We start from the raw sequence: 23,916 nt of genomic DNA on the forward strand, positions 1-23,916 counted from the left end.
TTTACTGTATAACTAATACAGAAGTTATTAATGAGTTAATTTTTTAAAATTAGGTCTTCAAAATCTGCTATGTATTTTACATACCCAGCTCCATTTCCAGGCCCCAGTAGCCAGATGTGTTGGCTGCCACTTAGGACAATGTGGCTGCAATTCTTACACAGTCGTTACGCAGCCAGACAGCAGCCGTAGGAAGGCTCTCTGACCACAAGGCTGGGCCTCTGTCACTGGCACCACGCCAAAGGGCAGCTGGAGCTGGTTTCCACAAGGTTCTGAGGCTGTGTCTTCTTGTTTTCAGATGTCACCATTGGAGCCTTCCTGTCTGACAGCGTGGTCCTCCTCAGGTGAGATGCCTGGCTCTTGCTCCTGGGGTTGTGTTCTTCATGACTGACAGATGGGATTTTGCCGAGGAGGAATGGGGTGCGATCCCATCATTTGGCTCTTTCCTTTGGCCTAGTCCTTCAGGTTGAAGGTGCTGTGTGCACAGAATAAATTCTGCCTTTATTCTCTCAGTCATATTCTTTACCACAGAGTTCCAGAAAGTGGGCCTTAACTAGCTTATAGGGAGCTTTCTGGGGTGTCTTGACAGGGCTTGGGGTAACTCAACCCCTAATCCAAGGGCTGTTTGTCTTTGGTCATGACCGACCATGTCCTTCTGTTGATGTGCTATATAAACATTCCTGTTTCCTACAGGCGCCAGGCATTTAAAGGGCTGGGAAACCCTGTCCAGCCTAGTTTTTTATCTTTATAACCAGTATCTTCACTCCTGTTAGTCCTCAGCCGCAGGGACCAGGAGCTTCCTGTCCATTCACTGGTGGTAGCAGAGGTGAGGGACATGTGCTTAGGCCCAGTACTTGCTGAAGCCTAAACAGCACCATCTCCACCAATGCACCGTCTTCGAGTATTTCTGTCTGGGTGAGTCAGAGGAAGCAGAATTGCACTTTGGAATGGGAGCCAACAGTTTTGTTAATAACTCGATGGCAGAATGTTCTAAAATAAACTGCTATGGTCTTACAGCTGGAAGGGATCCCAGAGGCCATGTAGGCCTTCACCACACATGCTTCCCATTTAGCCTTGCCTTCTCCCAGCCTCCCCAGAGGGACAGGGTCTCTTCTTGAATGAGGTACCCCACAGGAAGGGGCTTAGTGACTTAGAGAGAAGCAGCTGGCCGCTAGATAGTTCTAAACTTTGAATTGTCAAAGTGGCAGGATAACCTTGAAGTTGGGTGTGACCTAGAGTGCAGGTGGCCTGAGTTCAAGCCCTGCCTCTGCCCTTTGAGGTGAGCTTCCCGGTCAAGCTCCTTGGCACCCCCCTCCCCACCCCCATCCCAAGATTTTCCTCTGTGGAAGACAATAACGGGAGTATTTCCCAGAAGCTCCGGGTTGATATTTGTAATTATGAAACAGCCTGGGTGAGGACTAGCAGGGCTTACATAGATCTAGTTAAATTTGACTTCCTGAAATTCTGCTTCCTGCTCTTGGATCATCTACCCAGAAGCCCTGCAGCATCTGAAGATAATAGTGTATCCCCAAATACCCTGAAGTATGCCCCACGTGCCTGGGTTTCCACTCTTTTCCTCCTGGTTGAGGCCATGACAAATGTCTGTGACATGGGGAACCACAGTGGCATTGTGTCTCGTAATGATCTGACCACTCGTTGTGATTGTCAGGGTCCCTCTTAGTGACACATGTCCCCGGTTGCTTACAATGCAGTGGGCTGCCTTGATACCAAGGGTGCCTGTTGTCTTTTGACTTTTATAACTGAAAATAAATTATCTTTCATACAATATATCCTAACCACAGTTTTCCTCTCTCATCTCCTTCCAGATCTTCTCCCCATCCGTCCAACCCCATGCCTTCTTTCTCTCTCTTTTCCTTTAGAAAACGAACAAGGAAATTAAAACAAAACAAAACAACAACAAACCAGACCCCAGTATTAAAAAAAAAGAAAACCACAAGAAACTCTCTCTCTCTCTCTCTCTCTCTCTCTCTCTCTCTCTCTCTCTCTCTCTCTCTCTCTCTCACACACACACACACACACACACACACACAACCATAAAAACACAAAATTGGAAACCATAATAGATAAGCAAAAGATAAAAAATAAAGTTCAAACACAGAATTATGAGACAAAAGAAAAAAACCCAATCTCTGAAAACCCCGTTGAGTTTGTTTTGTGTTGGCTATCTGCTGCTAGACAGGAGGCCTGCCTTTAAGTGTGGCTTACATACCCAGGGAGACTCTGTTGGAGAAAATGACTTTTTCCTTTGCAAGCAGTTGTCAATCGTAGATAGCTTCTGAGTTAGGGGTGGGAGGTCATGTCTGTTTCCCTGCTCAGTCCTGAGACCCCATCTGTCTTCCTCCATGAGCTCCAAACCTAAAGGAGCTTCTTCTTGTCTCTCTCCTCCATGGGTGTAAATGTTAAATGGAGTGCCTTCACCATGAGTGGGGACCCCAGACTCCAGCATGGAGTGGAAGGTCAGATCTGATGAGGTGGAAGGCCAGGGAGAATGCACATGGGTGAGGGAGTGAGGAGCCCCACATCTGGGTAAAGAAGCTAGAAGACATTGGAAGACCAATGAGACCACATGAGCTTCAGAGATGTATGGCGATGGTGCCTTTCTGGGAGTCCACGCCCTCATCCTCTCAGTTTATATACATTGTCCTGTTGAGATGAAACTGGGAATGTATGAGATGCCAGGGACTGTACAGAGAACACAACAGACCTGGTCCCCAGGCTTTGACTCTAGCCACTGTGCCATATACAGTAGACAATGATGTGGCCAATGTTTGATGAACACCTCCCATACACCAGGCACTAGACAAATATTTTGTGTACATTCCTGTGCTTAGCCACAGGCTTGCACTCAGAGGGATGCTTCATTAGGTGATTTCATCATGGCTGAGTATAACAGTATGGACTTGCATAAGCTAACATCACTATGTGTTGCCACCTGTGGATCTGCCATTATACATGTGGTCTGTCTCCACCATTCATGCAGTGCATGACTATATTCATTGTGTATTTTCTTTCTTTCTTAGATTATAATTTGTATACAGTAAAATGCACCAGTTCGAGCTGCAAGCTTGTCACCCTGCAAGCCTTCTTATGCTGTTAAAAATTACTTGTTATTGTTATTGTGCTGGGGAGGCACATATTAAGACAATGTTGTGGAATGGATTCTGTTCTTCTACCTGTATGTGGGTTCTGAGGATCAAACTCAAGTCCCTAGGCTTGCATGACAAGTACTTTATCCACTAGCTGCCTCACCAGCCCCTCTCACGTTCTTTTGTTGTGTTTTCCAGACAGGGTTTCTCTTTGTAGCTTGGGAGCCTGTCCTGGAACTCACCCTGTAGACCAGGCTGGCCTCGAACTCACAGAGATCCACCTGCCTCTGCCTCCCGAGTGCTGGGATTAAAGGCGTGCGCCACCACCGCCCACCCGGCCCTCTTACGTTAATTGCATCTTTCTCTCAATAGGCATCTACTGTTGCTTCTGTCACCACAGGTCACTTTTGCCTACTCTAGGATTCCATGTAAGGGGAATCACACCATATGTATTCCTGAGTTCTTTCTCTCAACTCAATGTTTCCGAGATCTACCCATGTTTTGTATTCACAGTGTGGACTGATTTCTTGCCCTCTAGACAACTCCATGGCATGTGTATTGCTATTATCCTCCTTATGGGTGAAGAACTAGGAGCTTTGTGGTGGTGAACTTGGTTGTCAGCTTGACACACCTGGGAAGAAAGAGCTTCAATGGAAGAATTGCTTCCATCAGATCGGCCTGGGGGCATGCCTGTGAGACATTTTCTTGAAGGGCCCAGCCAACTGTGGGCGGTGCCATCCCTAGGCAGGTGGGCCTGGCTGTATAAGGAAGCTAACTGAGTAAGCCAGAGTGAGCGAGTTGATAAGCACGGCGCTTCTGCTTCCGTGGTTTCTGCTTCAGCTTTCCTAGATAATGGACCATAAGTTGTAAGCTGAAATAGACCTCTTCCTCCTCATGTTGCTTTTGGTCATGGTGTTTATCACAACAGGAAAGCAAATTAGGACAGACTTTTACAATGGTGGTGTCACATTCAGCAGAAAGGACCACGTGGCCATGTCCTGGCTGAGGTGGCACCAAAGGTCAGTGATTGTATTGGCTGATGCAGCTTTTGGGTAGTGTTGTAGCAGAAGCCACATGGCTGTGGGTAGGGGAGAGAAGGAGACTGGGAGACAGTGGATCTTGGCTGCCTTTCCTGAAGCTGGGCTGCAAAGGAGCACACGGATCCACAGGTGCTTCTGAGACAGACAAAGAGGAATGTGTATGCCCACAGACAGCTGCGTGTTCGCTGTAGTTAAAGGCACTGAGAGAGGCACCTTGGGGTTTGGGAAGCTTTGGGCTACAGCTAAGAGAACCTGACTGGGCACCTTCAACTGTGTGAACACAGGTGAACTTGGACAGAGGAAGGCTCAGGGTGGGTTTTGTAACTAGCTTTCACCTGTCCCTGCCCTGCCAAGAGAACCAGAGCACCACCATGTGAAAATCATACACCGTCCACTTTTATTACTTGCCTGGAAGTACAATGTGGAGGTTTGATCTCTCTGCCTGGAAAAGCACTCCAGTTACTTGCTTCTTTGAAATCTTAAAAGCACCTCTGTTTCTGCCCTCAGGTGCCCCTCACTGTTATCTAGAGGTTGGTGGGTGGCAGGTGGGCTCCGCCCTAGGAGTGTGAGCACGCCTCAGCTCTGGCCTCAGGAAGTTTGCTCAGGAGGGCAGGTCCCTGTTCCTGTGATAGGAGCCTAGTCCTGTGCCACCAAGGGGCAAAGGAAGTGACCAGAGAGGCTTATGAAAGATTGCTTTCCTCATCCAAAAACAATACTTGAAGTGGCGACAAAAAAAAGCTGAGAGAACTGATGTAACAGATGTTGGAAGGAGATGGACCCAGGAGGCCTCTGCCGGCCCTTTCAAAGGATTCCGCTTTACAAGCCTTGCAGTTAGCTCTGTCTGGACTGCTCCTGTCTCCTGCTTACCTCAGCCAGGCTCTCTGGGAGGAGACTGTGCCTTCTCTCTGACAGCTGATAAGGGGATGGACTGGCCTTTCACCTTCTTTTCCATAGCGGGGCAGGACAGAGTTTACCAGGGTGTTATTGTAGAAAGGAGCCTAGCTCTCTCTGAAGCTGTGGCTACTTTGTCTCTGCCGCCCCCACCCCAGTGATGGGCTTCAGGTTGTGGGTCAGGGTTAGAAAAAGACAGTAAGGCAGTGGTGGAGGAGTTAAGTAACAGAGCTGAGACCACACCGGGGGGGGGGGGGGGGAGGGAGAGGGAGGGAGAGAGGGCTGTTTCTGCTTTTTATTGCTATAACAAAATGCCTGGGTGGGGGTGGGGTGGGGGTGGGGGACTAACAAGTACAGAAACAAAGGGTTTTGTTTATTCAGGTTGAGATCACAGCCCGTCATAGCAGGGGAAGTCATGGTGGCAGGGGCATGAGGCAGTCAGGAAGCAGAGTGAATGGACGCTGGTGCTCAGCTCGCTTTATCTTTTATTCAGAGACCCCCTGTCCATGGGATGGTACTTTTCCCATCCAGGGTGGGTCGTCCTGCCTCACTTAACCAAATCTAGAAACTCCCTCACATGTGTTCATGGTGATTCCAGATCCTGTCAACTTGACAAAGTTAACCATGACATCATCTTACACCAACTAGGGTGACATGATCTTTCTAAGTAATTCTAGCATCTTCTAAGGATGAACCCAGAAGAAAATCAACAGACTAGGCTATTGGTTTCTTCGGGCATTATTGCGGTCTGTCTGTCTTTTGCTCAGAGTTCCCCAGTTCACTGCCCTGTCACAGCTGCCCTTCTGTTGACCTTCTGACCCTGCAATGGCGGCAGCAGCGGGGTCCTGTGCCATCTGTGCCGTGTGTCTCCTCACTGTGTTATGCACCCAGGTTTTCCTTTCATCTTGGGGTTCTTCGGTCATGTGTTCCATGGTCCTGTCACCCTGGTGCACTTGGGTTAGCCTTACACACACGTGAGGGCACTATTCCCAGTTTATGCCCCTTAATCTCGCATCACTCCAGAAACATGGAGGCCAGGGATCCTGGGGGCTGGGGGAAGGTTCTCTCTGGAAGGTCAGGGCAGGTGTGGGGGTGGGGGGAGGTCAAGCCACAGCTTAGGTGCCTCCTCCCTGAGCAGCTGTGTGCTATGGGAAAGGGATGCCTGCTTCCTTCCCAGCTTTTGTCTTGTTGCCCCGGGGGAGTCCAGGGATACTGTCCATCCATCAGGCACTGGGGGCAGGGGAGGTCATGTCAGAGAGAGGGCTGTGTTTATTGGATTTCATTTTGCCCTAAGGCTAGCCAGGTTAATTCCTTGAAGTGTTTTGCTGGTACCAGCTGGGACTCCATTAATCAATTCTTTTTAGACCATATTCAATGCATTGGTAGACATAAATGAAGGAGGGCATTTGGCCAACTTATGCCGGCAGTGACGAGGGAACCACTCAGTATGTATCTAGTGGTCTCTCTGTCTCTGTCTCTGTCTCTCTCTCCCTCTCTCCCTCCCTGTCTCCCTGTCTCCCTGTCTCCCCTTTCCCTCCTACCCCTCCCTTTGGCATTTTAAAGCAAGCTCTCACACAGTGACCCAGGCTGGCCTAGAACTCTGGGAAGTCCTTCTGACTCAGTCGCTCCGATTCTGGGATTTCAGGAGTGAGCTGTCACACTGGCTTTGCATCCCGCTACTGAACCACGGCTTGTGTGTAGACACTTCTCCTCAGTGCATTCATGCCTCCCCAGTGAAATGGAAATCGGAACTTCTTGGGTGAAATTTTAAATAATCACCCAGCATCTGGTGGTTGATTTACGGCTTTAGCCAGCTGGGTTTCATTAACAACTAACTTGCCTTTGTTACCGGGAAGCAAACCATTAGTTTTTTAGGGAATGCGCTACTTTTAAAACCAGAAAAAAATACTTACAGAACACACTAGCCTTTCTCTCTTGGGGCATTTCATTCTTTAATTAAATGCTGGCTGAAGTCCCGGATCTATTCTGCCTGTATAGTTCTTGTTTGGTTCTGAGAGCCGGTACTTAACACAGGTCCCTTCGCCTCTCCTTGTCATGCAGGGCCAGACCGGTCATCACTGTGGATGTCTCCATCTTCCTCCCAGTCTCCATCAACATCACAGCACCTCAGTGTCATGATGGACAGCAGCCTGTGAACTGCCTGAATGTCACTGTGTGTTTTCGGTTCCATGGCAAGCATGTACCAGGAGAAATTGGTAATGAGCCACAGTGTCAGGGCTCGGGGTACCTGTCTTAGCTGGTGAAAGGTTGCAAGATGGGGGGTGCTCCAAGTTCCCTCCCACTTTATGTCCCAGTGGGCATCATGGGGGAGGCAGGGGGGGACAGTGGGCTGGACACTCTCTTTCCCCAAGGCTCCTCCCTTCACTTTCCTGCTTATTTACATATTTCAAATTTCACACACCCTGCAGCTCTAGGACAAATGACATTGAACCTCAAGCATCCTTCTCCCCAGATGTATGAGGACTAAACTGAAACTCACTGGGTGGGGCAGAGTGTGGACTGGTGAAATGGAGTGCCTGAGCCTTGCCCATATGGAACACTTCACGCAGTTAATATAAAGAAACAATAGGAATCTGAAGGTCCCCCACCAGCACCCCCACCCCATAAGCTTGCAGCATCAACTAGGTAGCGGGCTGCCCCAGACAACTGATGTCAGATCAGGATGTGAAGGTTTCTAAGGCTTAGGTTTTTAAGAGTATGGCCCTACTCTGCGTCTCAGAGAGTTTAGAAAAAGCAGCTTATACTCAGTTAGCATATTTATACAGTCCAGGGGTGGCGCTGCCCACATGGGACTGGGCCCTCCCCAATCAGCCATCAATCAAGAACACTGTCAGGCAGTCTGCTCTGGGCCATGTCTCAGCTGAGATTCCCTCTGATAATGCTAGGCTGTGTCGAGTTGAGAGCTGTAGCTAACTATGGCAACATCCTTGGTAGGTCTGCATACAATTTAAGTGTAAAAAGCCCTACTCAGGAGTTCACACATATGCACATCCACCCAACCCTGCAAAAACACACTCACATGTGTAGTTCTCTCAGCTGGACTGCAAACCGTCTATCCTATACAACCGCATGCCAATCCTAGCCATCTCACCGGCAAATTGTCGTGATCAACTGTATCGAACAAATACTTATTTATAAAGATATTTTTTCTTTTAAAGGGAGCTTAGAAATTGCCACATTGGCCGGGCGGTGGTGGCGCATGCCTTTAATCCCAGCACTCGGGAGGCAGAGCCAGGCGGATCTCTGTGAGTTCGAGGCCAGCCTGGGCTACCAAGTGAGTTCCAGGAAAGGCGCAAAGCTACACAGAGAAACCCTGTCTCGAAAAACCAAAAAAAAAAAAAAAAAAAAAAAAGAAATTGCCACATTGAACATAGTCATACAATAAACTTGGGAGGGAAGATTCATGCAATTTTCACATAGAGTCCAGAGAGTAAAATATATTCTTTAAGTTCATACAGCTGTTGGGACTGGGTAGTTAGTCTGATATGTCAACAGCTGCATTTTTCAATCACTGGGTTTATTTCCCCTATCATCTTTATTGTTGGAGTCATCAGAATCTGATGAAAACAGATTTCTGGTCCTTCTGGAAGTAGACACCAGCTCACGATAACTAGAATCAGTTAACAAACATTTCATTGGATGCTGTCAGTAATGGTTATTTTGGAGCTTGGGATCAAACCCCGGCCTTCTTGCCTGATAAACACATGCCTACCACAGACCTCTACCCCCAAACCCTGAATGATAATTTTGATGCACATAAAAAACATTTTAGAGCTCTAAAAAGCCAGCCAGCAGTAGTCCATGCTGGCACTCGTTTGCTAGCTATTCATGAGTGTCTACCTGTGCTCGGCACCAGAAATGGTCCCGCACCGGAGCCCTGATAGAAAGTTCTCATGGCTTTGTTCCTGACGTGCATTCATAGTTTAGATCCATGTTCTGGAGAACATGAAAGTAACATGGCACAATGGGAGCAGGAGAAACCTAGATGTGAGTTTAAGCAGAATGGGCCCAGAGCTTAAGACTCCTGGGCTGAGTGAAGAGATGGCGTGGGGACCCCTCTGATTTCTCAGCCCTTTCTGGGGCCACAGTCAAGCCCCAGCTTTTCACAGACCACTAGAAAGAAATCCTCGAGGGTCTGAGCTGCACCATGGCTCTTGAAGGAGTAAAATGTTGTGGAAAAGGCAGGCTGCTGGACAATGTGCATCTCACAGGCAATGTGGAACCACCTAGTTAGTGGTCAGTAAACCTGGTTAGGGTGGTTTAACCCCTGTGCATCCTCCCGTTCAGGTCACTTCCTTAGCCTCTGTCACATGGTTCATTGAAATCAAATGTTCCTTTATATTCAGAGTCTCTCTAGAGCTTCTTACCATTTAATACTCAGGTTGGGGCTTGGGTTATAGCTGAGTCATATGCTTACCATGTGTGAGGCCCATAGTTCAATCCTCACAAGCACATGTGTGTGCGCACATGGAGGAATCAAGAATCAGGTGTAAACTAGAAAATGCTGATGTCAACAGGGCAGTAAGGAAAAGCACCTTCATTTGTCTGTTGTAAGATGTTATCCTTCGAGAACAACAGCTATTGTCCCCTCTGAACACTGGGGTCACTCACGGGGTTGGTGACTGTTCTCTCCTAGAAGGCAGAGGACGAAGATCATTGGAGTCATCTGAGATTCCAGCCACATGCTCCCATACTTCGCAGCCATTTGTATGTCATTCTGCCCTAGTTGCACACGGCCTCTGGTCTTGGGGCATGCTAGAGTATGCAGGCTGTGAAGGTTAGCCAGGAGGAGAGGATTCTACTTATGCAGCTATGGGGAAGCTGTTGTCTATGCTGGGGTGAGACTTTCAGTAGTGAGGCTGCTTTGGGGTCACCACACTCCTCCAAGAGCCCTTCATCCATAATCCCATTGGTTCCCCAGGTTGGGCTTTGGGGGGGTCACTGTTTGTTTTGGACTTTGCTTGGTCCTTGGAGTGCTCTAAGGAGGGGGTAGACATTTGTTGATGTCTCTTTAGGGAAATGGTTCTGAAGTACCATTCCATTTTTTTTTTCTCTGTCATTTTCATGAAAGTGAAGCATATCTCAATCTTTTTGGTGGAGGCAGAAATGCGGCTGTCCACCAGAGAACAAGCTGGCCGTGAAGTGGGGAGTTTGGGAGGGAAAAAAATGATGGATGTTATGGAAATGTACTCATTGGTGAGGCTGAGGAGAAGGTGGCCTGCTGGAGCTGTGTAGGCCTGGGCCAGTGGTGGCTATCCTTCAAGGGTCTACACAGAAGGAGACTCTTGGCTCCACAGAGCTGGGAAGACCAGGTCTCTAGGCTTCAGGTAGAGGAAGGTTAAGGCTATCTTAAGAGCACAGGATCCTCCACCCAGGGTCATCTCCTAGGCCTCTGCATTAGCAAGGCAGAGTTGGGGGCTCTGTATGACTTTCCGGCTCCCATTTTAGCAGCAGAACCCTAGCCATCCTCAGTTATGTCTATGGGTCTGTCTAGTGATGCTTGTCTGGAAAGGTCTTCTGAACTCTCAAGGTCTCTGGGTCCTGTTTACCGACAGATGACTGCATCTGGGCAACCCCACCTGGGCATCTGAATTACAACCGGGGGTAGTATCTTCTGTGGTATCTACCTGGTGGGTCTTCAACCACATGACCTGTTTGGAGGATGTCTTGGGGAGCCAGAGCAGCCGTGGCTTGTCCCTTGGGCTGCTGCTGCTTGCCCTTGGGACGTAGTGGGCCCAGGCATGTGCACCAACAGCCTCTTCAACCTTGTTTAGCAATGGGAAATCTCCACTCTCATTCGATCACAGGAGTATCAGGGTCAGGTCTAGGGGGCAGTTGTGACTTCTGGAAATACTGTGGGAAACAGGTTTTCCATAGGGGGTGAATCTGCCTTGTCCCTTCAATAGGCAAGATCCAGTCAGGACACAGATTACCACACTTCACATCTTAACAGGATTTGACTCTGGGAAGTGACTGAGCAGGCCGGGGAGGGTGTAGTAGTAACTGCAGGGAACAGTTGCCGTGGCTGGGACTGTGTGCCATGGCTGGCCAACCCTTCAGATCAGCTGTGTGGCATCATCTGGGATCTTATTAGCTATGCATATTCAAACTGAGTGAGAATTCTGAGGGTGGAACCCAGAAACCTGTGTTTTACCAAGTTTCTGGGTGGCCAGTCAAGGTTATACCTAGTTAATTCCTTCCTTGGGGTTAACAGAGCCTGTGAGTTTGAAGAAGGGACCTTGTGCACCTGGGACCTAAATCTTTAAGTAGAAAGGGTGCCACTTGTCCCTCTGAGAGAGGACAATGAGGGCTTTGGGTCATGGAGAAGGAACTGGAATTCTGGCTGTTGGGGCCGGCTGCCATGAAAACTGTTGTTAGTTAAGCAGATGAATAAGCAGGGAGGGGCAAGGCCCTCTTCTCCCTCCAGCCTAGCAGGTTCCCCCGCCCCTCTGTTGGCAGAACCTCACAGGGAGCTGCTGGAAAAACAGTCTGTGGGATTCCAGTGTGGTGATATTGTGTTCCTCAATATATTGTGCACCCTAATAAACTTACCTGGGGTCAGAGAACAGAACAGCCACTAGATATAGACATAGAGGCCAGAAAATGGTGGCACACACACCTTTAATCCTAGCCTTCTGGAGGCAGAGATCCATGCGGATCTCTGTGAGTTCAAAACCACACTGGAAACAGCCAGGCATGGTGACACACACCTTTAATCCCAGTAAGTGATGGCAGGAAGCAGAACAGTATATAAGGCGTGAAAACCAGGAACTAGAGTCTGTTAAGCTTTTAGGCTTTTAGCAGCAGTTCAGCTGAGATCCATTCGGGATGAGGACATAGAGGCTTCCAGTTTGAGGAAACAGGATCGACTGAGAAGTTGGACAGGTGAGGTTAGCTGTGGCTTGTTCTGTCTCTCTGATCTTTTAGCATTCACCCCAATACCTGGCTCAAGGTTTGTTTTTATTAATAAGACGTGTTAAGATTTGTGCTGCATCCCAGCCCTAGTACCACAGCAGAGTGGAGACAGGTGGGCTTGGAACTGAGAACCAAGGGCTGCATAACCAGCATGGAAGCATCCGGGTTCATGGGGGATCTGAAATATTAAGGCATGTTCCTACTCCAGAGAGCACTGGCTCTTGGAGGACAGTCTCCGTGCTCCCTCTGGTCTCTGGAGAGGCAGGGAGGTGAGAAAATGAGCCTCTTCTATGTTATTTTGGGCTCTTCAATCAGCAGAGGGTGATGGAGTTCTGCCAGAGCCTGTGCTCAGCCCTTGGCACAGGGCACGGAGTCACATTCTAGCAGGAGAAGTCTCCTCACTTGCCCTTCTAGACATGGGCTGAGTGGCATGCAGGCTGGCTTCCCACTCTGGCAGCGGGCAGCCCAAGAACAGATTTATCGCACGTTTCACTAAGCAATTTCAAACAAGAGTTCGGCTCATTCCAAAGTGTGTTCTCAGACACTTCATCCCTGGCTCAGGGGCTGACCGTGGCTTCTCAGAGCCTCCTGGCAGCCACAAAGAAGGACTGAGCGCCGTACGCAAGAGTGCTGTGCCCTTCACCCATAGGCCGTGTCTCCACCTCTTGGTGGCCATGGGCTTGCCTGTCTAGAGGCTGAGAGTTGCAGTCCTGGACTTTTGCCATAGCATCAAATGAAACCCAGGAAGGGTTGTGCCCCAGGGAGTTACATTTCCCACTCTGCTTGTTCAGGGACTGACGCCAGGGTCTCTGTCATTCATGCCGTGAAAGCACTCGACCGCTGGGCTCTGACCCCAGACCATTTTGCGCTCGGATCCTCTACCCTCACGTTCCCTGGCTTACAGACAGCCTGACAAGGCCTTTCATGAGCAGAGGCCTCAGCATTGCCAGCAGACAAGCTCTGGATCCCAGGCCCTGAGGGATGGCCCCCAGATCATCCCCAGGAATAGCAGAAATACAGTTGGAAATAGATACCTTGTGTCCAAACCTGCCCCCCCCTTTTTTTCTGAAGTTAGAGGTGGTGTGTCTACTCTGGAGAGCTTTTGCAAGAGGAGAACATCTGCAAAGCTTTCCGTCCCCAAAAGCATAGGGATGAGACCAAGGAGGGCCTTGTCGGGGAAGGAAATGGGGTTACCTAAGAAAATAATTACTGCCAAGTAAATATTGCATTCCTTGGAGGAAGAGGGAGAGAATTAAGGAAAGCTAGTAAAGTGGAAATAGCCCTTTCCCCTCTCCTGGGAAGCGCCAAGGGAAGGAGCCTTGTTCGGTGTTGGCTGGGATAGACCAGAGCCCCAGTTGATTCAAGACAGCTGGCGCTCTCCCCAGCCCCAGCCCATGTGGGGGGCCCTTGGGAACCAGCTTGGGGGGCAGAGGAGAGAAGCAGTCGAAAGCATGACTGGGTATGATCAGCTTTTCCATCCACATGACATCATTCGACATGGCAGAGACACAGACTGCCAGAAGGAAGAACTTGGTGTGTCACGTGCTGTGGGAACCCGCTCTAATCTGAACCAGCATCATGCTCTCCTGGGCCGGGCTTGGAGAGCTGGCTTGCATTAAGGGGTTGCTGCTGAGGCCAAGCTGCAGGCCTGAGGCACCGCCCCCACCCAAGCAAGCTGATTGGCTGCATCCCAACATGCTTGGGGCACTTGAGCAGGGGAGCTATTTAAAGCTGCCACTGGCGCATGGGGCTTCAGAGTAGACTATTTCTCCTTCCCTCTGGCAGCTCCCAGACTCTGCACTCAGGTGGGGTTTCTCCATGGTGAGTCTTGCTTGCCTCCACAAGTGAGAGTCTGATATAGAATGCACTTCTATATATTTGTAATGTCAAAATAAATTTCACATCAAGCACAGAGGAGGCAGTTCTAGAGAGGAAATGCTTGCAAAGTAATTACTCTCGGTGACTGGGTAACAGGGCCTGTCTGGGATCAAGCACCTGAACATTTGAGAGAAATCTGCTCGGTTAACGGGTTGGCACCCACACGCCCCACCTGGAGCCCAGCAGCCACCTCATCCTCAGCTCTGGTCTTTGAACTGTGGCTTCCTCCCCTCCCATAAGTCTGGAGGAGCCTGGCTGCTGACCATTGGGGTGCTTTGAGCAGAAGGTGGGTGCTTTGCTGCTCTGCCTACAAAGGACTCAACACAGCTCTGGGCACGCATAGAAGGCTGAAATCACCCCCTTTCTCAGCTTACCCAACCCAAATATATTCCCAAGTCAAGGGTCTCAGGGCACACCTTAGCATAGGGATGAATCCCTGCAGTACCAGCCTGTAAGTGGGGCAAAATACTGGCATAGGCAGGATTCTCTGGAGGAACGGAACTGGAAAGTTGAAAATGGAGAGATAGGAGTGTGTGTGTGGGGGTGGGGTGGGGGGGGATGTGGGTTAGTTAGTGGATGGGTTTTTTTTTTTTTTTTTTTTTTTGGTTTTTCAAGACAGGGTTTCTCTGTGTAGCTTTGCGCCTTTCCTGGAACTCACTTGGTAGCCCAGGCTGGCCTCGAACTCACAGAGATCCACCTGGCTCTGCCTCCCGAGTGCTGGGATTAAAGGCGTGCGCCACCACCGCCCGGCAGTGGATGGGTTTTAAGGGATTGGCTCGTGAGGCTGTGGAGACGCAGAGCTGACCTGAAGCTGCAGTTTAGGTCTGTGGGTAGGCTAGACACAGGACTCCTTATTGGGAGATGGCGATATATATATGTAATGTAATATATATGTTATTTTCTCAAAACTTTCAACTAATGCAGCCCACCCACATTATAGAGTTTGATTTGTTTCATCCAAAGTCTAATGATTTAACTGTGAATCTCGTTTTTAGAAGACCTTCACAGCGGTGTGTAGTTTAGAGCTTGACTAAATATCCAGGTACCATGGCCCCACCAAGTTGGCACATAAATGAGCCATTCTAGCAAACCACACGGAGGGTATATGACTAAGCGTGTTCTGGGGGTCCATCAGACTCAGTCCTGATGGGGAATCTGGGGAGTCAGTGTGGGACCTGCCTCAGCGTGAGGTGACCTAAGTGCAAGGAGACTGGTGTCCCGTCTGCTGCGTGCTGCTCAGAGCCCTGACTCCTGCCATGAACGGGAGGAAGCCCTTAGTGGAGGCAGAGAGACTTGGAGAAGGCCAAGAGGCTGTGAGTTGGAGTCTGTACCATCCACTCTGTCTTCCTGTGTTCATGCTGAGCTCATCTGGCTGCATTGCTGGGGTCTGTTGTCCCTTCCATTTCCCTTTCCCTGAGGGACAAGGACAGCCCTCCTTTGTCTCCTGGGAGGATGGCTGGATCCCCATCTTGGTTTATCCAGCCATGGCTTCTGACTTGTCCTCCAGCAGTGGGCATCTCCAGACGTAGTCTTGCTAAATAGCATTTTGAAGCTTGCTTCATTTAAACATAACCACTTGTACTGTTGGGTTGTTGCTGCCTGGAGTAAAAAGATTGGCTTAGGGTTCAGCTCTGGACCTTTGTGCTTGGTTCTGCCATTTCTGCATTCCAAGAGTAACAGGTTTCAGGACAGGTGTGGTAGTTTGAATGTAATTGGACCCCATAAGCTCATAGGGAGTGTGTGGCTTTGTTGGAGTAGGTGTGGTCTTTTTGGAGGAAGTGTGTCACTATGGGGGAGGGCTTTGAGGTTTCCTATGCTCAGGATACCACCCAGTGTCTCAGTCAACTTCCGGTTGCCTACAAGATGTTTCCTACAAGATGTAGGACTCTTAGCTCCAGCACCATGTCTGCCTGCATTCCTTCATGCTCCCTGCCATGATGGTAGTGGACTGAACCTCTGAAACTGTAAGCCACCACCCCAGTTAGATGTTTTCCTTTATAAGAGATTCTGTGGTCATGGTGTCTCTTCACAGCAATAAAAACCCTAAGTCAGAAGTTGATACCAGGAGTGGGGTATTGCTGTGATAGGCCTGACCATGCATTTGTTTGAAGGAATATGGACTCCAGGACTGTGGATTAGAAAAGCAGGTGAATTCTTTAAGTGCTGCTTAATGGGCCATCCCAGTAGGAGCATGGAAGACAGTGGTACAGATTAGATCTGGAGAGCTCTGGACTCTGCTGTATGGTAGATGGTTCTTAGACTGGAGCAAGTATTTTCCCTTTTGGAGCCTCAGGTCCTTTGTCCTAAAGGATTAGGACATGAGCTGACCTATGGGGTGTCTTCAAGGCCTTGGCAGTCTGTGCACACACTCCACTTGTAGCGCTTGCTTGTGCCCCGTGTTTTCTCTACTGAAGCATTTCCCCTAGCTGTTCTTTTCTTAATAGTAGAACTATCTCCTCTGATGATCCATGTCCCTGGTCCCTCCCAGTGATCCAGCTTTGCCTCAGAAATCAGCTGCTTGTTAGAATAAGTAAGGTAGGGTATCACAGCCTTCAGTGGCCAGGAATCTGCCATCTGGGCATAATGGGAGCCATGATATGGCAGGGACCTAGGGGAGCCATTAGATACAGCAAAAATATGCTGTGCAGCCACAGATGGCCTGTCAAGTCACCTTCCTTCTTCCCTGTTCCAATTTCCCTTGGTTGTGGGTCCTTTGATGTTATTTAAGGATATGGCTATTCCTGTGAGCTGGCTTCACCATACTTAATCACTGGCAAGGCACCGGCTTCAATGAATGGCCCAAGCTTCTGACAGACGGTTGTATGGCCTGGGATGGCTCATCTGCCTTCCCAATGGTCAGTTATTTCTTCTGATCATTTTAGGGGCAGAGATTATTGTTTCTCCACCATAAAAACTATACTTCCTGGAGTTAGATAAGTGGCTTAGTAGTTGAGCTCTCTAAAGGACCCAAGTTTGATTCCCAGCAGCCAAGTTGCCTGCACCTCCAGTTCCAGGGGATCTAACACTTCCTTCCAGCCTCTTTGGGCATCTGCTCTCATGTAGCATGCAATCACATACACATAATAATAAAAATAAAACCTTTAAAAACCACAATAACCTTGGAACACACAAAAGAGTAAAGGAATAAAATGGCACATGGAGAGACTGGCCCCTGGCACAGAGAACAGTGCTGTAGGTCTGCTGAAGTTCATCTTACTGGATAAAATGCATGGCTGTCTGCTTACTTACAGGCTCCAGAGCGATGGAGGCAAGGTCTATTGGGTTTACCCAGCATGCATTTGTCCTCATAGCATCCTTCTCTCCTTTTTCTGTTCTACACTGTCTGGCACTGCCCTCTTAGGTTTAGGGCTGAGTTTTTACGAGGAAAGCTCCATGTAGGAGCCACCATGGCCAAAGCCTTGACGGAAGGACAGGCATCATGAGAGTAGAACCAACCGCAGCCTGTGCCTCAGTTCCCAAGTGTGGAGCTCCATGAAAGCAGACTCTTTTTTTTTTTTTTTTTTTTTTTGCCTGTGGTGACTGACACCTCAAAGTGACAGTGCCTGGTATGCAGCCTTGTCATTCCACCATGGGTGGCACACAGCTGGAAAGATGTCGTGGCTGAGAGCAAGGCTTGGCATTTGTGAGAGATACTGAGTTAGTGCAGCACATCCTTGTCACGTCATATGGTTCAATAGAAGTCACTTTCATGAAGTCAGCAGCTTCTAGTTACATTCGACAGGGAGGCTTCCCTATCGGACCTACCTATGTGTGGTAAAAGTAATCATTGACGTACATGTATATCGGTGGTTGTGCTGGTACCTCACAAAGGCATGAGGTCTAAACAAGGAAGAACCATAGGGCTGATGTGCATGGGATCCCTGGGAAGACAGGCCATCCTGGTTCTGCCATGGCCTGGTTACAGGCTTCTGAGATGGTCTTGATGTGGGCACAGGGCAGTCCTCTATGTTGCGTGAACTGTTCCCGCGCGCGTGCGCGCGCGCAGGGTCTCCAAAGAGCTGTGGGGCTGGGTGGTCTCACCGCTGGGTGTCCGTCTTTGCTAATGTCTTTGACCCTTCATTTCCTGTCAGATCTGAGCTACAATCTGACGGCTGATGTGGCCCAGAAGGAGAAGGGTCAGCTGCCCAGGGTCTATTTTGTGTTGCTGGGAGAGACTGCCGGCCAGGTGTCAGAGAAGCTGCAGCTGACCCACATGGAGGAGACATGTCATCACTACATGGCCCACGTCAAGGTCAGTCCCCACCTCTTTTAAATCCTCGAATCTGATCTCTCCCGATCGATGGCCATTTGGACCTCGCATGAGCTACTTTTGTTTCATCATGTAGCTCCGTCTTTCACTGTTCTAGTCCACAATGTGCATTTCTTCTTTTAAAGTTAAAAGCTGAAGCCATCTTGTTTATCTTTAATTTTTTTAAAACATAGTTGTGTCGTGGAAGGGTGCACGCCTGCCGTGGTGCGTGTGTGTTGGTCAAAGAACAACTCTGTGCAGTCCGTTCTATTCCCCACCTTTAGGTGGTTCCGAGGATTGAACTCAGGTCGTTGGGTTTGCAGGGAAGTGTTTGACCCACTGAATTGTCTTGCCGGTCCTCTTTTCCTTATTGTGCTGTCCTCAACCTCTGAGAAGTGTGGAGGAGGCCAGGAGACCAGTCTCTGACCGTGCCTTGTTCTCTTGGGACATTTTCATCCTCTGCCCTCTGCAGCTGAGCAGTCCTTGAGAGGAAAGCGTCAGTAGCCATGCTTTGAGTCTCAGATGGTGTCATTCCTGATGCCTTTCTTAGTGGTCCACTGTGTGACATAGTAACCCACAGTCAGGGTTAGTGCATTTTAAAACTGGTTGGACACAATTCTCTTGTTGATTATTTTGTATTTATTTTAGACGTGCATTTTAGGGGCCTCTCTCCTTCCTTCAAATAAACTTCCAAACATTTTTCTCCTCTTGAAATTATTTGCTAAACATATTTTACTGTAATTCAGGAAGCCAGGCTTTGATTAATGATGGAGTGGCTGCTGTACAGGGTGGGAGTCCTGGCTGGGGTCACTGCTGTAGAGCCAGAGAGCAGAGGAGGCGGACAGACCTGAGATCTGGCTTGAGCAGTGCCTGTGGGTGTGGGATTGAATCACCCAGACCTGGTGTGGATGTAACTGTGTGAGCACTATATGTGTGAGTCTCTGCCTCTAAAATGCTCACCTTGAAAGCAGTCATTAGCGTGGCACAATGCTGCAGTCTTAGCACTTGGGAGGGAGAGGCAGAAGGATCATGAGTTCAAATTCTGCCTGGGCTACCTAGAGAGTTTCAGCCTAGTCTGGGCTCATATGGTCAGACCCTATCTCAAAGCAAAACAAAAGATAAGCATTGCACAGTGAATATAAAAACTTTGCGTGGAGTCTGATAAAGGCACTCAGAATTATTATTCTTCAGTTGGTTGGGCCATATATAACTTCCAACATTCTAACAGTTTTGACTTTTGTACAGTTTCATCTAATGTTAGTAACTGTAGATTTCTAGCAGATGGACTCTGTAAACTGAAGTGTCTCTCCACTGTTGCCTTGCTGGGGTCATAGTCAGTTAGAACAGCTGCTTTAGGCTGTGTATAGAGAATTACCTCCATGTCTGTGGCACGTGGTCTGGCCTGGAGCCTCTGAGTTCAGACCCTGAGATGCTTTGCAGCGGGGTTGGGCTCTGCCTTCTGCCAGACTCATGTCGGGGCCTGCCCAGGCCAGCTGCCCTTGACTTGGGCTGCTGGCCACTTAGCAAGCCACCCAAGCTCTTGTTAAGCCTGCCCTGCCCTTCTTGATCTTGGATTCCTTTGGCTTCCAAGTGTCCTTGAGGGTGTGGGCTGCTCAGGAGAGGCTCATGTGCGAACCTTAAGATGTATCAAATGGTTCTGCTTGACACTTGCGCGGGCGTGGGGCCTCTGGCCTTCCTCGTGCTGAGTCTGCTCCACAGATCTTTCCTCTGAGGCTCTTTGCAACTGCTTGCTTTGGCTGAAAAAATCACAGCAAATGGTTCATAACAACTAGAAGTCTTGAAAGACAGGGCCACAGAGAACCTGCTGCAGGCCCTAGTGAAGTGCATCCTGGGAACAGCAATAGCAAAGTGAGGGCTGGGGAGGAGCTGTTCCTGTGGTGGCCTCTGGGGAAGGCTAGGGCAGAGCTGTTCCTGTGGTGGCCTCTGGGGAAGGCTAGGGCAGAGCTGTTCCTGTGGTAGTCTCTGGGGAAGGCTATGGCAGAGCTGTTCCTGTGGTGGCCTCTGGGGAAGGCTATGGCAGAGCTGTTCCTGTGGTGGCCTCTGGGGAAGGTTGCCCCAGAGGTTGATCTAGCCTCTTCTGTTACATATACTTAGAAGATATAGCATAGAAACATAAGATTTCCTATCAAATTTGGAGCTTAGATAAACTGTTTTTTAGTATATATACAATCTCCTCCTTTCTTAGTGGCTTCTCTTTCTGGGGTATCAGTCACAATAGATCACTGAGGTCCAATAGTGTTATATGGAAAAAAAATCTAAAAATAATAAATGTTAAATAAGTTTTACCACAGGATATTGCAGTTCTGTTTTTTAATGGTTGTTTCTTTGCCTAATTTATGAACTTGATCATAGGTATATATTTATAGGGGAAATATATGTTTGATGTGATTTGCAGTTTCATATAGCTGCAGAATGTCTTGGAACATGTCCCTGTGGATAAGGGGAGACTTGGCATCACCCAATACTGCACGGGATGCTGTGGTTTTTGCTGTACTACTACTGACAGACTCAGCAGGCTCCAGAATCACCTGCAGGGCAGATCTCCAGGCAGGCCTGTGAGGGATAACCTAGATTAGGTAAATTAAAGTGGGAAGACCCACCCTGAAATTGGACAACACCATTCTGCAGGCGGGGACCCTGCACTCCACATAAAGGTGGATGTGAGCGGAACACTAACATTCATCACTTCCTGACTGGAGGCAGCGTGACCCCCTGCCTCAAGCCCCTGCCGCCAGGACTTCCCCAGCATGGTGGACTGTCCCCTTAAACTGTGACCCACAACAAACGCTTCTTCCTTTAGGACTGCTTGCCAGGTGTTCAGTCATGGCGAGACGTAGAGTAGTTGATACAGACACATACACAAACTTTAGTTTGTTTTTGAGATAGTCTTACGCTGTCGCCCATGCTGGGATGAAACTCATCACATGTCTCCCGGGCTTGCCTCAGACTCAGTCCTCCCAGCTCAGCCTCCCCAGGGCCGGGATCACAGGCTTGAACCACCATGCCACTTACCTGAAATTCACTTTTAGCTTGGCATCCCCTTGGCATGTCTAGCTCTAGTGGGCGCCACATGGGACTTCTAGGGCTTCTCAATCAAAACCTAGCTGACCAGAGCAGAAACTGAGATATGTTAGAACAGTTTGTAGGTGGCGGAGCTCCAGAGTGTGGTTGTTTGGGCCTGTTCAGGAGGAGAAAGCAGACTGGCTTTAATGTATTTTACCTTATGGGTACTGCTTGGCTATTCTCATGCAGCCAGATGAAGTAGTGGTATATACCAGAGGAGAGACAGAATTCCAGGGTCTGTATGGCACAAGAGCCAACTCGGTTGTTAAGAGATGCTCAAAGTCGTGAATACTCACTAGCCCCGAAGGAAGCTTTATCCTACAGTTACTATCTGGGCCCTAACAGAGGACCTGGGTGAATGGTGGAGTACATGAGCGTGAGGGGAAATGGTAGTGAGCTAGCTAGTTGTCCTCATTGTGGCGCAGCTGGCCTAGGAGCTCACAGACATAGCCTGTGATTTACAGGGTTTGGGAAACAGCTGTGGAGGCTGTGCCTTATGTGGGGGCTGAGAGAGGCAGCAAGAATGGGGGAGGGGTGTGGCAGTGATTGCTTCCCGGCCTGGGGGTGTAGACTGGGATCTGTGCGTCAGGGCTGAGGGACCATGACATGGTCTCTTGCATGGCCCGGCTCTCAGCAATGCAGACAAGTCATGGATGATAAATGCAAAAGCGCCATCTTATCACACACCATATGGCCAGCAGACAGGCCGGCACTGGGCCACGCGTGTTTGCTTTAGGCTATCTTTAGGCATTTTTCTTTCTGTCCTGAAGCCTGTTCAGTACTCTCTGGTTTTCTTGTCCTCTTTCTCCCCCTAACTTTTCACTCCATATATGGTGATGTTCTCCACTGTGGAGATCAGCTTGGACCAATACCTGCCTCCTGAGCTAGCTCTGTGGTACCCTGATGTGTTCTTGAAGGGACCCCAGGGAGGTTCCAGGTTTGTGGTAAGTCACTTCTTCCTCTTGGGGCAGTGCTGAAGCTGTTCCAGGTGCTTCTGTGACTGCTCCCCAGATGCCATGTACCCCACTTATCTTTCCAGTCTAGCTTTGGAGGTAGGACCCCCTCTACTGTCTAACTAGAGATCTGGAGATCTCTAGTTAGACCCCATGGTCTCAGGTAAAATCCAAAGTACTTCCTCTTGGCTTCAGGGCTCTCAACTGCTCAGCCTCAGTTTACCTTCTTAGTTTCATCTACTTGCACTCTGCAAATGGTCTGACTCTTTGATGAGCTGTCCCATCCCTCTTTCCTGTAGAACCTGCCTCCCATGCTCTTCTACCTCGTCCTTGGGCTCATGTCTCTAGCTCTTCCATTATTTTAGGTCCAGTCCTTGTGTCTATATAGAGCCATGCACCCCCTTGCCTTTTGCATTCTCTGTCTTAAGGTTGCACCCCCTAACTCTTTGGTTTCGTAATTTCTCTTTAAACCAGATGACTTTTAGCTCTTTTGTAAATGAAGAGGGTTGTACCCTTCTGTGAACAGAAAACCAATTATTACATGCCTAACACACAAAGTAACTGTGAAAACAAAACCCACTGAAGTCAAAACAGTGTTGTTGAATTCTGGCCATTTTCATTGTTTCCCAGTCTCTGTGGAGGCGCCTGTCTACCCTGTGTGTTAAAAAGGGAAATTACTAGACCCTGAGAGAATTGAAAACATTAGGATGCCATAATGCTGTTTTCACCCTAATACCACCAGAAAGATGAATAGAGTTGACTGGGAGATAATTTTTTAAATATGACGGTCCTATTATAGAGCCATGCCCGAGTGTCATTGACAGAGACAGCATTAGCCCACTTGGAAGCCTTGCTCACACTCTAACTGACATGCCTCTACCCACCTCATTTGCTGAAGATGTGACTGTTCCTAAGGAGGCTGTCTGTCCATAGGCCAGTCCCAGTCACGGTCCTAAGGAGCCTCCCTTGGGTTCCTGCCTTCTTCTGTAGATGGTTCTAAGGTACCCAACTCCTGCTTTGGGACAGTAGGCTCAGAATAAGCACCTAGCACATGGAACTGTGTTGGAATGACTAGTCGGGCTAGCTGGAACTTGGGGTCACAGTGAGCTGATGCAGAATGGAGCTCGTGTCTCTGAGGAACCAGCAAATGGTGTTAGGAGGAGGTGGGTAAGAGAGCTTGGGACACTCCCTCTCTGATAGGTGTGTTCACCCAGACCACAGATGACTGCTCACCCTCAAATCCTGGACAGTACCCCAGGAGCATGTTCTGAACCTCGAATTAACTGACGTGTAGGACAGGCCAGTGAACAGCCTCCAGGAACCAAGAAACCATGGCAACCATGTTCAAATACAGTAATGACCTCTAGGAGCCCTCGGTAGACCTGGAGGGCTGGTGAGATGGCTCAGCAGGTAAAGGCATTAGCTGTAAAGCCCGACAATCTGAGTTTGATCCCTGGGGTCTACATGATGAAGGGAGACACCTGACTTCTGGAAGTTGTCTTCTCACACTTAAGCCTTGGCATGCACATACTGTGTTCACATGTATCGTGTGTGTGTGTGTGTGTGTGTGTGTGTGTATGTGTGTGTATGCATGCCTCTCTTACACACCACACACACACACACACACACACACACACACACACACACACACATAAAAATAAAAAAATAAAAATTTGTTGGATAGAACTGAAGCACACATCTGTCCAGGAGCCTATAATTGTGGTTAATGTTAAAAACCCCTCAAGAACAACTAAGTGTTTTGGTCATTCTGAGAAGTCACA

The 23,916-nt window shown here is 48.9% G+C and overlaps 1 protein-coding gene across 1 annotated transcript in view; it reads left to right on the top strand.

The window, feature by feature from the left end:
* Itga9 (integrin subunit alpha 9) overlaps nucleotides 1-23,916 on the top strand; it is a 311,746-nt gene that overhangs the window by 78,068 nt on the left and 209,762 nt on the right. Inside the window, exons 13-15 of the mRNA XM_059268864.1 lie at nucleotides 296-341; nucleotides 7,097-7,251; nucleotides 17,941-18,101. Of these exons, the coding sequence (XP_059124847.1) occupies nucleotides 296-341; nucleotides 7,097-7,251; nucleotides 17,941-18,101 (362 nt within the window). The remainder of the gene's footprint in view (nucleotides 1-295; nucleotides 342-7,096; nucleotides 7,252-17,940; nucleotides 18,102-23,916) is intronic.

The sequence above is a fragment of the Peromyscus eremicus genome, chromosome 7 (genome assembly GCF_949786415.1).
Source record: "Peromyscus eremicus chromosome 7, PerEre_H2_v1, whole genome shotgun sequence".
NCBI classification, from domain to species: Eukaryota; Metazoa; Chordata; class Mammalia; order Rodentia; family Cricetidae; genus Peromyscus; species Peromyscus eremicus.